This window comes from Corvus brachyrhynchos, unplaced genomic scaffold, assembly GCF_000691975.1.
Source record: "Corvus brachyrhynchos isolate BGI_N302 unplaced genomic scaffold, ASM69197v1 scaffold43, whole genome shotgun sequence".
NCBI lineage: Eukaryota > Metazoa > Chordata > Aves > Passeriformes > Corvidae > Corvus > Corvus brachyrhynchos.
Genome location: NW_008237353.1, coordinates 4,891,172 through 4,906,601, shown reverse-complemented (window position 1 = coordinate 4,906,601; position 15,430 = coordinate 4,891,172). Strand labels below are relative to the sequence as shown.

General features: G+C 37.3%; 1 protein-coding gene across 1 annotated transcript; it reads left to right on the top strand.

Annotated features, from left to right (window-relative positions):
• Positions 1-4,905: 4,905 nt before the first annotated feature.
• On the top strand, positions 4,906-11,409 carry PRL (prolactin). Its single transcript, XM_008630910.2, has 5 exons — positions 4,906-5,263; positions 6,757-6,938; positions 7,330-7,437; positions 8,863-9,042; positions 10,924-11,409. Exons 1-5 carry the CDS (start codon positions 5,236-5,238, stop codon positions 11,113-11,115), a joined length of 690 nt encoding a protein of 229 aa, XP_008629132.1. The 5' UTR covers positions 4,906-5,235; the 3' UTR covers positions 11,116-11,409.
• The last annotated feature ends 4,021 nt before the right edge of the window (positions 11,410-15,430 follow it).

The following is a 15,430-nucleotide window of genomic DNA, read 5'->3' as shown; positions in this document are numbered from 1 at the left end:
AGTCTGCCATTTCACATTTATACCAAAAGTTTTGTAGTGCATCTCTGTCCTAGCAGATGTCAGATCCTTATCATCCGACCTCCAAGGGTCAGATAAATCTGGTATCAAGTATCAGGCCAGGATAAGTACTGTAACGTGGTCTCTCAATAATTCAGCTGAAGTGCCATAATGCAGTTATGCGTGATCCAGATCAAATTCATACTGCCAAGTTATTTGATAATACACAGATACAGCATTGGGGAGCACTGAGCCACAGGCTTCAAACAACTTCAAGTATCAGGACCAATATATACTAGTCAGCTTTTACTCCATTCTTTGCAAAGTCCCCTGGGTTTTTGCTATCATTAGCTGGAATTCTACTTGGGATTCACAGTTAATATTTCATGGTGTACTTAGATGTATGTCATCATAGTGGCAGTGTTGATAAATTATTTTTAAAACATGTTCTGCCATTTCATTTTTATTTCTACTTCTGAAATTTAATGAAACCACACTGGTATGTGAATTAAAAGTAAACTGAAAATCTCCCAAAGATTTCCACCTTTTTTTTTCTCCGTATGGAGTTATTTTCCTTATGTTCTTATCTATTTTTTACCAGCCTGCATGCAGAGAGCACACTAAGAAAGGATTAAATCCCCATTTTGCTGGTTTTGCTGAGACAAACATTTGGAAAGAATGTTTTTAAAATTCTCCTGTTCCCTATATGATGAAGATGGGAGAAGAAAGAGCCCTTGTTTAACAGACTCCTAGAAGATCACTTAAATTTTACACAAAAGTTTCATGGACATTATAGGGAGTAATCATGAAAGACAAAACATTTTTCATTTAAAACTATCTATCTAGATTGAAACAAAATATTCTGTTTATGTTCCTCTTCCAAATTTATTTTCCACAAGTTTGGATGGGGCTTTGAGCAACCTGGTCTAGTGAAAGGTGCCTCTCTCCGTGGCAGGGGGTTGGAACAAGATGAACTTTAAGGTCCCCTCCAACCCAAACCATTATATGGTTTTATGATTTTATGAAAATTTAAAGTGCTCTGAGGATTTGGTTTTCATCCAGATAAAACAGTTTTTCAACTTTTCAAAGCCAACCACTAAGTAAAGTTGACAGGATAACTTAGCAACTATTTTATAAAAGACAAGACCCCCAGGTCCTTCTCCACAGAGCTGCTTTCGACAATATCCACTGCTTTCCCTTGATCTATCCAGGTAGTTTGCTCATCACAGAAAGCAATTAGGTTGGCCAAGCATGATTTACCTTTAGTGTATCCATGCTGACTACTCCTGATCACCTTCTTGTCCTCCATGTGGACAAAGATGGCCCCCAGAATGGGGTACTCCATCACCTTTCCAGGGATTGAGGTGAGGCTGACTGTATGGTAGTTCCCTGGGTCCTCTTACCTTGTCCTTTTTGGAAACCAGAGTGACATTTTTTTGCAGTCCTCAGGCACCTTTCCTGAGTGCCACCAACTTTCAAAGGTGATTGTGAGCAGGCTTGCTATGGTGTCCACCAATTCTCTCAGCACTTGTGGATATATCCTATCAGGGTCCATGGACTTGTGGACATCACGTTTGCCTGGTTGTTCTCTAACCCAATCATCCTTGACCAAGGGAAAACCTTCCTTCCAACACTCCTCTACCCTGGGCTCCCAGGTCAGAGATTCCTGAAGGCTGGTCATGTCCCAATGCAAAGGCAGCATTCAGCAATTCTGCCTTCTCTGCATCCTCTGTTACCAGGGTGTCCCTTCCGTTTGGTAACAGGCCCACATAATCCTTAGCTTTCCTTTTGTTATTCATGTATTTGAAAAAGCCCTTCTTGTTCTTCTTGACATCCTTTGCCAGATTTAATTCCAGAGGGGCCTTGGCCTTCCTTGTATATCTCATTGCATGTGCAAAACAAGAACACAAGAACACACAAATCCTTTTTTTTATTATTGTGTATCCAAAGAGTCAATCATTTAGATCACATACAGGAATATTTTTCTGAACATTCAGCTTTGCATGATCTGCACTTGGGAGTCATCTTTCAAAAACATAACAAAAATTTGGCATTTCAAACTTCTGCATCAACTAATGTTCTGTAATTAAAGACAGATACTTCCAAGTAAGTAAAAGTCAAAATCAAGTGATATTACCAGTCTTCAATTAAACTACTTAAGTAGTTTAAGTAAGGAGCTAGTCTATTAGAAAAGATTTTTCATTCTTCTGCATTAGCCATCAATTAGACACAAGACTTAGCATATCTCAAAAACTTTAAATAAAGTAAAATGAAATACGAATATTCGATCTTCAGTACTGATCAATAGGTCCTAATCAAGATGCCACAGTCTAATTTATGGTTTTCAACCTGATATGAGATGGAAAGATAAGGTTAGTGAAAAATGAGTACTAAATATTGTTATCTGTAATATCGATACATTACACGTAATGCCTATGAAGCATGAATAATGAGCTAAAGGCTTTACAATAAAGTCTGCCTATAGTAAGTCCTGCTTTTGTTATATTGTTTACACTGGGTGGTAAAAACTACTCATTTAATTTCCAGGAAAGATCTTGAAGATAAAAGGAATGTGATAATTTTTTATATATATGCTGCTAATCACAGCCCTGCTTTGTAGATCCTCAAGTTGTTCCAGAGGCTTTTCCCTCAGTACTGATAACTCTCCGGCTATTTACAGTGCTGTCTTGAGCTATTGTTAAAATTAGATGGCTACTGGGGGCTAGGATGAACTTCCTTTCCATGGTTCAGAGAATAATCAGAGACAATGGGATGCCAAGTTTCATACTACTTCTTCCATATACTTCTATAAAGCCAGGTCCCTTTCAAAAGGCAGAAGGAAGCATTTTCAGCTACTTTCAAGTTTTTATTCAACTTTTAAATAGAACCAAATCCCTAATTTATAAAAGAAAATTAGTATTTTAATATATTTATTTCTGGTTATTATAACTTTTCCTCTCTTTTCTTTCTCTCACCTTTGTTTTTCTTTTTTGGTACTAGTAAGAAATTATGTTCTTCACCTAAAATGCAGGTCTGAGAATCAGGAATTTTTTTTTTTTTTTTCCCCAAGACTTCCTGTGCAGATACAAATAAACTTAACCTCTGTGTCAGTTCTCACACCTGGCAAAAGAACTTCACCTTTATACTTATCTACTTTATGGAGAGTGTCTTCTCTCCTGCCTATGATTCTTGATTGCTGACAATTTTAATCCATTCATGTTCGTAGAGTATTTGAGGATGAAAGGTGCAAGAGAAAATTAAAGTATATTATTTTGTGGTAGAATGTTTTAATTAAAATGTCATGCAATTGTTTCAAATAAACCACTCTCCTGTGATCTACGTTTAAGGTGCTTGTCTACATTTACACAGCAAAAGACATGTTCTTCTCCAAGCTAGGTCATATGAGGATATTGACTTCAGCTGATGCCGTCAGGCCTCAGAGAGGTCTCCTTCTCCAAAAATGGAAAAGACAGCCTTGGGAGTTTACCTGCTGCCTTTGTTATCTAGTCCCGACTATTAATTAACTGTGTGCCTTATTTTGGCCCCACTACCAAACCCTCAGAATGCCAAGAAAAGGAGACTAGTAAATGAAAGAGCAAGAGGTGGGTTGAACTGTTCATCTAATTCACAGGACTCTTCTAATGTGAGATACCAGGATTTTTCAGTCTCACCTGTAATCTTATTGGGGCAGGTTTTCAAATGAAGCTGAATTAAATCAAGCTCATAAGCCACTAAATCAGTTTAGGAGACAACTGCTTTTTCTAGAGCTTTTGCTGTGGCCCCATTCTAGTATTACTGCCTTCATCAAATTGCCACTTTTCCTGCTGCAGACAACAACTGCTTTGTTTACTCTGCAGAACTTCAATTTCCAATAACAGTGCAGCCTCTAAGCAGAACAAACTGTTCTAAAAAACATCCTAGAACTTAGCAAAGGTAGAGCTCCTGTTACCAGCTCTGATTTATTGCCTAAGCATCTTGTTTCCCAAAGAATGCCTTCCCTAAATGCTTTACTTTTCTTCTCCCTTGTTCAGAATCCTGTCCACAGTTATGAAACAATGAAGGATTCTGAGTTGTATGTATATCCATTCTACAGGTATGGAACAAATTGTCTAAAGGCAAGAAAATTCGTTAACACCGTATACCTTATTCATTATGACCATCTAATTTGGAAAGTTTCTTCATGGGTAAATGGACCTGAGAAACAGATGAAAGGTTATATATTTGCTAACATATTCATGCAGATGAGCCTCACACAAGGAGAAACCAGGGCCAACCTGCTGAGGCTGGTTTGTAGGTTACCACAGACGCATCAGATTTGAGAACAAACCTCACTGCTGACGACAGCACATGTTTTGCATGTGGTGGAAATGCCCATCTTTTACGCAGAGGGTTTTTGAATATAGAAAATAATTTCATGGGTTTGTAGAGGTGGGGTTTGTTTCTTTTTAGATAATGCTAACTTATTCATGAGACATTTCAGATTAAGCAGTAAACATATAACTCCTACTTCTTCAGTTCTTCTAAATTATTACTTTTTCAATATAAAAACTCAGCCTATTTCTCTAAACATCTCTCAGACTGAGGATCAGTTATACCGAGATTTGTACTGTGCAATATATTTTTTAACCTACCAGAAATGTCATATCTATAATTTTACAGATAGTGACCTGTCTTTCCAGGAGCCTGCATTCCTTTTATGCTGGATAAATTTCTGTACAATTTATGCTGTTTCTCTCAATGGGGACATTGCAAACCACTGTTTGCCTCCCACAAATAGCCAGAATTTTAACGTAAGTAAGCTTAGGTGGCTGAAGAAACAAGAAAGGATGAGAAGAGTATTGTGGGTAATGGGAACAGCACGCTAGAAATGTTGAGAATACCTGTCTCAGAACTGGAGATTTCTAGGATCAATGGCATTTTTTACCTCATTCAGGGCAAAATATTGACACATTCTTCATTCAATCAAACTTGGGATCCCATAGCTCAACTTACTAATGAAATTCCCTCTCACAGTTAAAAGGAAAAAAAAAAAAAAAAAAAAGGACCAAAAAAATACTGAATATGAATGTGGAAGAAAGGCAATTTGATGTTTGTAATTATCGAGGCAAACTCCACGACCTGCTGAATGTATGCAAAATGGACCCTGGGTGGTGTATATAAAAGTGGTATGTGCAGAGAATAACAGCAAGTATTGAGGTTTCTTTCTGGTAAAGCAAGTCATCATACAGGATCCCTACCATGAGCACCAAGGGGGCTTCACTGAAAGGTAAGACTTTTGACATTCACCTGCTGATAAATTTTATATTTCTTCCCATTTTGATTGAACTAGGAGGCAGCTGAAATGTAACAGATCTAGAAACTGAGGTCTTCCAGCCCCCTAGTTTTCCAGATAGGGTGAAACCTGAAGAAAGGAACTTGATTCCTTTTGTCTTCTAAGAGTACCTTTGCACTGGGCAGTGTCACAGAAAATTGGCTTGAGGGATGTCACACCTTCATGTGAAAGTTTGGATCTGGACAGGTTTGCTACACCACTCAGAAGGCTATGACTGGAAGTCATTATCCACAAGTCTAGAGGTGATGTATTAATGTTCAAATTAATGTTTTCCTAATGGTTGTCAACTTTCCAAGCCAACAAGTCTCAGGTTTTCTTATTCATAGAGTTATTCCTCAGAGTACTTTCCTAACTGCAGCGTGCAGCATGTACCTTGGCCATGGGGGAGAAGGAAGGCTTACTTCAATATTGCGTAAATCCACATTTTTTTAATGTAGAGCTAGAAAGAAACATCACATTATATCATTATGGATAGTTTTGTTGATTTATGAAATACACTTAATTTAGCATTATAAATAAGTCTAGTGAACCAATATAGGTAACGGGTCAGTTTCCAGAAGTAAAGTCTCAGAACAAGTACATTCATTTACCAAATATTCTCTTTTAATTATTTTCCATTGTTTTTTTCTGTCTATTTTATTTCACTGAATAAAAAACTTAACTCTGTTAAGTTAATATGGAAAGTTTTAAACAGATGAGGCTTTGTGCTTTAGATAAGGAGAAGTTCTTTATATCAGTTTCAGAAGCTCAGGGAGAAAAGACAAAAACTATCACTGATTTCTTAGAAGTAGGAAATTTAGGGTTAAACTGTAACGAGCAAAGAAGCACAGCTGCTGGAAATCTTTTGAAGAAACTCCCAGGACAATCACAACCTTAAGAGTGACCTAACCCCACTCTCTCACAAAAATTAATTTTAACTCCAAATGTTTTCAAAGAAGAAAAGGACCTCTGGGAGGAGGAGTAAAAAAAAAAAAAAAAGTAAAGAAAGAAAGAAAGGAAGGAAAAAAAATAAAAAGACCAATCTATTTTCCAAACTTATGTATCTGTGCAAATATAATTATGTATCTGTATTTGCACTGTGAAGAAGTTTGATTTGATTTTTCTTCTTTTTATCACTATGGTATAAATTCAGACACACAGTAAAATACTTCAGAATACACTGTACATGCAGCACAGGTTACCTTGTCTCCTCAAACTCTGTAACAGGCTCTGCTATAGCATCAGGATGACAGAGGGGAGAAAGGATGAGAGAATTACAGAATTACAGTGTGTCCGTTCTCCACTGCTGTTCAGCAGCCAGCGCAGGGGGTACTCTGAGCTGTATCACAGCACAGCCCAAATCACCCAGCACCTGGCTCTGACAGCCACTTCTAAATGCACCTGCAAGTCAATGTGAGCCTATTTTGCTGTGTTTTAAACTGGAACAGGTTTGTTGCTGGTGGTCCTTCTGGTGTCCCACATGCTTCTGACAAAGGAAGGAGTGACCTCTTTGCCAATCTGCCCCAATGGATCTGTCAATTGCCAACTTTCCCTTGAGGAACTTTTTGACCGAGCAGTTAAACTTTCACACTACATCCACTTCCTCTCTTCGGAAATGTTCAATGAATTTGTAAGTACTCTTTTCCTGAGAGCAAGAAAATATAAAACACCAATTTAATACTTTTAATCACAAACATATGTTAACATACAATAAGTAAACAAATATGACTGCTGCACAGACAGTGATAGTCCCGATGGTGACCAAATCTGTATATAGTCCTGAATGTTGCTAAGATCCCCAGCACCTCTATTAAAAGATACCATTTTCCCATCACTCTTTATCTGTGGAACATATGTTTTTGCTGGGTTCCAGTTCCACTCTAGAGACTCACCAGAAACTTTTGACCATTAAAGCATAAAAGAAGTGATAAAAGCTATGGAACAACAATTAGCTAGCACAGTGTTTGAGCAGAAGCTCTTACCTTTCTGTCTCAATAATGCCTGTCCGTGCTGATCTGCAGGATGAACGCTACGCCCAGGGCCGGGGTTTCATTGCAAAAGCTGTCAATAGCTGCCACACTGCATCTTTAACCACTCCTGAAGATAAGGAGCAGGCTCAGCAGATTCATGTAAGTCTCATTTCTAGGGTCATTCAGTGTAAGACAGAACAGGGGAAGGCAGGGAAGGAGGGTTATGGAACAATTAGGCAGCAGTCAGAGTGAGAGGGAGATCAGCTCTATCAGAATAAAAAAGCCCGGAAGAGGAAAGCACCAAAAAGCTAAAGTTGATTTAACATTTGCTGATACTAAGTTGCAAACCATACAGCATATATAAGTACCAGTGACTTTCATCATACCTTCCATTTCCTGTATGGTACATGTAATCACTGCATCTTATTTCCAATTAAAATACTACCTCATGGAGCAATGCCAGGTACCATGCTTGTGCAGTGCTGAGAACACTACAACTTTTAAACATTATTTTAAAACATCTTATAAACAATTAATATATTTACAAACATAAAAACACATCGCTGTATGTAGACAGAGATAAATAGTTTTCCAGTAACTCAAAACACTGGCATTACTAAAAAAGCATTGAAAATATATTCTTGCTGTTACCAGTAGGCAAAAGTGGTCACATCATCATTCAAATACAAAGACTCTAGTGTGAAAATCTGCAAAATATCTGTAAAGAGAAACACACTACATACATACATCATTTGTAATAATCATAAACTTCAGTGAAGATGAAGATAATCTTGTTCAGCCTATGCTCACAGATACAATTTGAAAATTCTCAGGAGAGAAAAATATCAGAGTGATATAAATGGGGCTGTTCCAGAGTGAAATCTCTATCAGTTTCATGGTGGTGGTGGTATCTTCTCAATCCCACAGTATTGCCAGCTTCTCTGTGTGTCATTCAGATGTTCTATTGGGAGCAATAGAATTCACAGCCCTGGGTTGTGCATCTAGCAAAGAAGAAAAGGTTTAATACTGCCACTACCTTAAACCATAAGCTTTATGAATTCCTACGGACCACAAGAAAGGACAATTTTTAAAACCAGAGAGCTACTGCTGGAAGCACTACTGTTCAAAGGGGAGGACAGATGAATTATGTAGAGGCAATAAAAGCTATTTAGTGGTTTCCCAGAATGTGCACCTTCCAGTCAGCACTAAACCTAAAAAAAAAAAAAAAAAATAAAAATGATCAGTGGATTTTAAAATGTTCATCAAAAATCAGGTAAGGAGTTCTGGGTGTGCTTTCACAGAGATGAGACATAGTTATGCTTGCTAGTTCTTAATGTTGAGAGTATTCGATTATATTTTCCGCTGCAATACGGCTTGTGCAAATATTGTAGAACATGATGGCACCAATGACAAACTTCAAAAATGCAATTGCATAGAGCTATCTAAGACTAGGCTATAGGGCACATACAGTGATAGGTCCTGGAATAAGTTCCTAAATCACAGTGTCTGAGGACACTGCTCTAAACATGTTACCAGAATTTAGCTTTCTTCTTTTAACTGCCTTTCCTTACTATGGATGAGCAGCATGAAGACCTACTGAATTTAATATTGGGAGTTCTGCGCTCCTGGAATGATCCCCTGATCCATCTGGCCTCTGAAGTACAAAGAATCAAAGAAGCTCCAGAAACCATTCTCTGGAAGGCTGTGGAGATTGAAGAACAAAACAAACGACTTCTAGAAGGAATGGAGAAAATCGTTGGGCGGGTAAGTATTAGGTCCTTAACACCCTTCCAGCCTATTGCTTTAAGGAAGACACATACACTGATAGGCTCTCCCTGCCTGGAATATGAAAGGAAACAGTAGATGTGAAGATAAAAAAGGGAGACAAAATAGTTGAGTTTGAGAACTTTTCAGCTTTCTTCTTTCAGCTTTCTTTTCTTCTGCTATCTTGCAATTTCTAAAGAGACAATGTGATATGATTGTCAGAGAATAATCCATCATACTCCCAGTCATGCTTCAGGGGAGGGTGTAATCATCAGGACTGGCTGTGGTCACTCTATCTTTGAGTATTTTCAATTTGCAATCCTGATTGTTTAACAAGGCATCTCCATTTTTTCCATATGCACATATATATATGTGTGTGTGTGTGTGTTTTAGCATATTTATATTTATCTGTATACAAATAGGTATTATGCATAGTTTTTGGAAACAGATACTGTGTTTAAAACAGCTCTGGGAGTCTGGGCTATTGCGAAGATGTGGCATACAGCAAAGTAAACCTGATATCTCTCATTTCTCTTTTCACACCACACTGATTCCTCTGGACTCTGTGTCAGACTTGGTTCCCCCTATATTTGTAAGTTTAGACAACAAGGCTGTTGTTTCACAAAACCCATACTTGAATAGCTCTTGTTACCAGTAATTGATTGAAAGCTTTCCTGAATAAAACCAGCTCTTGCTTGTTTATTTTTAAAGGGGCCTCTGTTAGTCGCTGAATTTATCATTCTGTCAGTGAGTTAGATGTTGACAAGAGGTTCTGACTTCACTGCTCTGAGCAGCTGAACAGCATGAAGAGTGCCACCATCATTGTATCCACCACTTTCCACTAGATTGCTCATGGTCTCTCTTTCAGTGAGGTGTCTCTTCACTCAGAAACCTTATACCATCCAGGCCACAAATACATTTATCAGTGTAATCAAATACATCTCTATCACACATCCATGTGTAAAAAGGATGCAGGTGAGGATTCCAGATAAGAGTAAGTTAGGTGCTGCTCCAGTTGCCCTGTCACCACCTTCTCATTCACATTATTTACTGAAAGAGATAAGACTGGCACATTCATTAGTGTCAAACCACATTTTTGAGTCATAGTGGGTCTGGTTTTTTTGCCTTTTGCTTAAACTGGATTATAGCGACACATATTCTCCTATGTGTCTTTACAAAGTACAACTTGTATGAAATAAGGATGGTGCACAAGCACCAGTAGGCACAGACTTCCTTCTTGCTATGAAAGGTAGATTTATGCGATATGAGAAAATGAATGATTGTCTTCAAACATGGAGAATTAAACCAATCTTCACCACAGATACTAGCTCACTACATGAGTTCCTACATGTAGTTTTCTAACATTAGAGGTCATTGTATCACTCAGCATTTTTTTTAATGGAATCTGAAGCCCAGTACTTCTGAATATGTATTATTGAGAGATTTGTCTGATAAGGGCTGAGGCAAATCTGTTGGTTTCACACAAACAACTTCTAAGAACAAGTGTTAACAAAGTTTTGAAGGTGGAGGGAGCCAAAGAGAGATGTCCCTGATGAGTCCATGCAAGAAGGAAGGTTTGATTTCTTTGCAAAGTCAGGTTTCCCTGAATATTGGCTAGCACACTAGTTCTCTTAAAACACTACTGAGACAGTTATGCTTTTTACATGCTTTAGGGAAATAAACCAGAAAATCTGACAAATTCTTTCAAAATCTGAATGAAGATGTGGAACATTGTATGGAATAGTGTGAGGCACAACAGAAAGCACATTAGAAGCCATACAATAGTAACTAGCATTCTTCAAGGACAGCATTTTAAATGCTGCCTTCTACATCCAGTCAGGTTCACTATCATTTACTATTAGTACCATTTTGTGTATTTAGGTTCATTCTGGGGAGGTCGGAAATGACATTTACACTCCATGGGACGGACTTCCATCCCTGCAGCTTGCTGATGAGGACTCCAGACTCTTTGCCTTTTACAACCTGCTGCACTGCCTCCGCCGAGATTCCCACAAAATCGACAACTATCTCAAGGTTCTGAAGTGCCGCCTAATCCATGATAACAATTGTTGAGTACTCATGGGTCTAATAACATACTGAAATCATTCATTGTGTGTTCTTGATGCTTTGCCACTTTATGAAAAGTCACACTGTGCAGTATCTGTTCCATCAGTAACTTTCAGGCATGTTTGTATGAATTCTGGCTGCAACTATTAGCACCACAGGTGTTGGTGCTTTAAAATATTACCAGCTACTTGTATGACAAGAATACACTTTTCTGTCTAATCTCCTCCCCTAGTAGTATTTCAGTGATTACCAGGTCATGCAGATACAAATAAAAATTATCTTAAATCCAAAAGCACATAACACTGAGTGGTATCAGTGAATAAAAAATAGATGGTATGGTTTATACCTTTAACAGCAGCTTCTCTTTTGGGATCTCAATTTCCAGTTACTGATAACAGGATCTCTTACTTGCATCAGTCTTTACACGTCTCCAAAAAGAGAGGAAACAAAAAAGAGGGACATAAGAAAGCAGATGAATCACCTCTTACACTAAACTACCCTAAAGTGAAAGTATGGTCTGAAATCCAATCTGCTTAGATCAATTATTTTACTCTGTACAAAAAACTGTCAGAGTAGGGAGAGAAAGGTTAAGGAATCCATCCTGGCTAACACAGCCATTGATTCCGCATGCAATTCATGGAGAGAGAAGACACATCCAGAATTTTAAGGACAGAGATACAGATATATCTATGCCTCTACTCACTATTTAGAGAAAAGGCATTTCCAATGGAAAGTTCATTATATTTGAGGTAGCTATTTGAGGGCAAAGGAACCAACTGGTTTCAGTAGGTCTCAAAAGGAAATGATAGGCATTCACATCATATCATATCATATCATATCATATCTCGTATCGTATCATATCATGTCATATCTTCATCTGCTTTTCACATTCCTCCCAAACAATGTGGTGGTTGCGGTTACTTGGAGAACTTTGAAGCCATAAAAGGGCATCAGCTGAGCTGAGGTGTCTTTTGTCCTAAAACCAAAGTGTCTACGTTTACTTTGAGTTGAGTCACAAGGTTTTTAGGGCACTCATTTCAAAACACTATGGTTACATATTGAAAATTTGGAAAGACCAAAACAACTGACTACTTTTGAAAGAATCTGGCTTACAGTCACACAGCAAGTAAGAAGCCAAACTGCAACAAAAGCCGTTGACCAGACCTATATATTGCCCTTGTAAGCAATAAATAAACCCAGCCTTGGCTTCATCACACAGTTTTAGCAAACAGGAGCTTAATTTCCAATCAGCTCCTCATGGAGCTGGCTTCCCACTACACAAGCATGCTGCATTGCTCCAGGTTGGAGCCAGCTCAGAGGAAGAGTGAAACACCAGAGATGGGTTTGAGGGCTTAAGACTTTCATTACCATAACAGAATAAGCACAGCCATCATAGGTATTTATGTAAGAGATTAGATAATACCAACTGCCAGAAAGGTCTCCATCTCTATAAGAACGCAATGATACTTGCATTTCTAATTGTGTATATATATAATGGCCTTTTAATCTCTTCATGTTTTCAATTATTGATTGCCTCAGGCTTTATCTGGATAAGTATACACTAAGCCAAATTTTAATCTATAAAAAATCACCTTTACAGTAAGCAAATTCCTTGTAGGACAGTCACAACTGACATATTTCATAAGCTCTGAAATAGCACAAAACCTGGGGCATATGCAACAGCAGTTTAACAACACAGCTGTACAGCATAGTCAAGCAAGAAAATGGATAAAATTTGCCAAGCAAAATGCAAGTGTCCCAACTAGAATTTAAAATGGTTATAATATTCTACTTTTTGTTATAATGCCAATGGAGGAAAAAGAAGCATTTTAAAGGAAAGGAAAAAAAGAAAAAGAAAAAATGTCCTTTGTAATTATCATAAGTGCTTAGAATTACAGTGTGAGTTCTTATTGAAAAGAAAACATGAATAATGGGACTGGTCTGTATTGAGCTGGAAAAACGATTATGTCTCACTGAGCAAACTCCTACCTCAGAATCTCTTTAGAATTCAAAAGCAACTTGATTAATAGGGCAGACATTCATAATTTTACACTTACATGACTAGATCTAAAACAATGACTTTCATTAACTGCTTAAAAATTACAGTGCTAAAACAATTGTTTAAAACTTGCATGCACTGGCTTTATTACAGCCTATTTTAGCACAATTATGAGTTTTTTAATTTCATAAAGAAAGATACAAGAGAATGACAAAAAAGGAATCTAAACAACTGAAAAGCTATCTGTTTCGCAGCTGCTTAGCTAAAGTAGTATTAAAAGTGATCTGGTTAATATTCTGAGTCATCACAGCTGTCACAGAGACAGAGAGACACAGAAGCCCATGAACACATTCAGGGCTACACCTTCCCTGCCCTGCCGTGGACAAACTCTTCAGACTCTGAATGTTCAAGCCACAATGTAGGTCAATTGGAAACTCTATTTCTTTGAGTTGTTAGTAGGAACAATACATACTTATCTTACTGATAGATAGATATTAGGAAGGACGTCTTTACTGGGAGGGTGGTGAGGCACTGGTACAGGTTGCCCAGAGATGCTGCGAATGCCCCATCCCTGGTGGTGTTCAAGGCCAGGCTGGGCTGTGAGGAGCCTGATCTAGCAAAAAGTGTCCCTGACCACAAGGGAATCAGCTCTGTATTGAAAGATGATCTTCAAGGCCCCTTCCAAACCAGGTTAATTTTATGATTCTATGATTCTAACATTTTGTTAATTAGTCCATATTTGTAAGTCCTGAGCAACTCTTGTCTTTTGTCCAACAAGAAATTACATGGCCAAACTCTTATTTTATATAAAATTGAATTTAAAACAAGCATGTTCTTTCTAAATAAAAGAAGCTGATAACAATAAGTATTTTTTTCCGAGCGTATTAACTTGTGGCTACTTCACAAAATGGCTAGTTTTCTAATTATTTATTCAATGTCCAAATTGGCCATATTTAAAAATCTGTTCATATATTTACTTCTGTTCATTTAAGATTGCATAGTGACAGGAATGGAAAGAAAAGGTCCACTTAGTTGAAATATAGGCTCCTTAGCTGAAATATAGGTTCTGTTCCCTTTTAAAATTATATTCAAGGTTCCATAGATGGCACTAAATTTAAGAAAACACTTTGTGACATGGAATCTAAATGGTATGAAGTTTAAGCCAACTTATTACTGAGAGCATTTATCACTGAACACAACAGAGGAGCAGAGATACACAAAACAGAAATCGACTTGTTATTCAAGACTTGTTTCTAGACTCCAGGATGATAGGTAGCCACTGGAGCAAAAAGAAATAATTTTGAGGATGATTTTAAAGACAATAAGGGAAGATTTTATTGACAGTATATATCATTTGGAATCAGCTGCTTAACTAATAATGTGATAATCTTTCTATCATCCTTTCTATTCCTCTTTTTTATTTGAGATCCTACGAAAAGCCTCCAGTGTTTTAACTATAACTTGGCAATTCATCTGTACAATAGAGTTGACCTTTACAATATTATTTCAAAGACAATGCACAATTCTAATAAAAAGGGATACACAGTGTAGACACCACACATATCTTCTAAATTTAATTTCTGAACAACAGAAATTCTCTGGGGGCTACATTTTAAATAGAGTCTGCTTATTATTAATGAAATGTATACGGCAACAAATTATGTCAGAAATGTAAACTCAGTAATCATACTTATGTATATATCCATACACTAAAGAAATCTAGTAGTACAACCATGCATGGGAATAACACCACAGGCATACACATTCCCACTGAAACTACTGGGTTTGCTGATCTGTAAAGCTATTAACATATATGACTATTTCTGTCTCAAGCCCTTAATGACTTGTGCCTGCAAATTACTTTGCTACATCTTGAAGACTGATGTTGAGCCTTGGTGTTCAATTCAATTGCAATTTAAGATTGACTACACACAGATTTATATTAAGTGCTAAAAAACGTTTTAAAACAACAGTTTTAAAACATAATGATACCTTTTTGAAGTTCTTCATGTTCATATCCATCTTAAGGAATGAAGCTAAATTCAACATCAGTCTCAGAAAACAGTAAGAGTGTCAGCCATGGTTTTCCAACTTTTTTTCCTAAAGAACTCAATGACTACCAGATAGCATTTTAACAGTATCTATTATTATTGGGATTTTAAGGCTGTATTTAGATATATCCCCCCACAACTAAATAGTTTTTTTTAATTACATTTTTTCATAGTGATTTTTCATTTCCGTTCCTCTATTCAACTGTGGGGAGTAAATGAAAACAGACAAGCAATGGTGCCTAATGTCCTCTGAAATATATCTTTTTTTCCA

Coding starts and splice junctions, on each gene's coding strand:
- PRL (XM_008630910.2), top strand. CDS start 5,236: ATGAGCACCAAGGGGGCTTCACTGAAAG. Junction 5,264..6,756: donor CAAGGGGGCTTCACTGAAAG/GTAAGACTTTTG, acceptor AAACTGGAACAG/GTTTGTTGCTGGTGGTCCTT. Junction 6,939..7,329: donor CGGAAATGTTCAATGAATTT/GTAAGTACTCTT, acceptor GCTGATCTGCAG/GATGAACGCTACGCCCAGGG.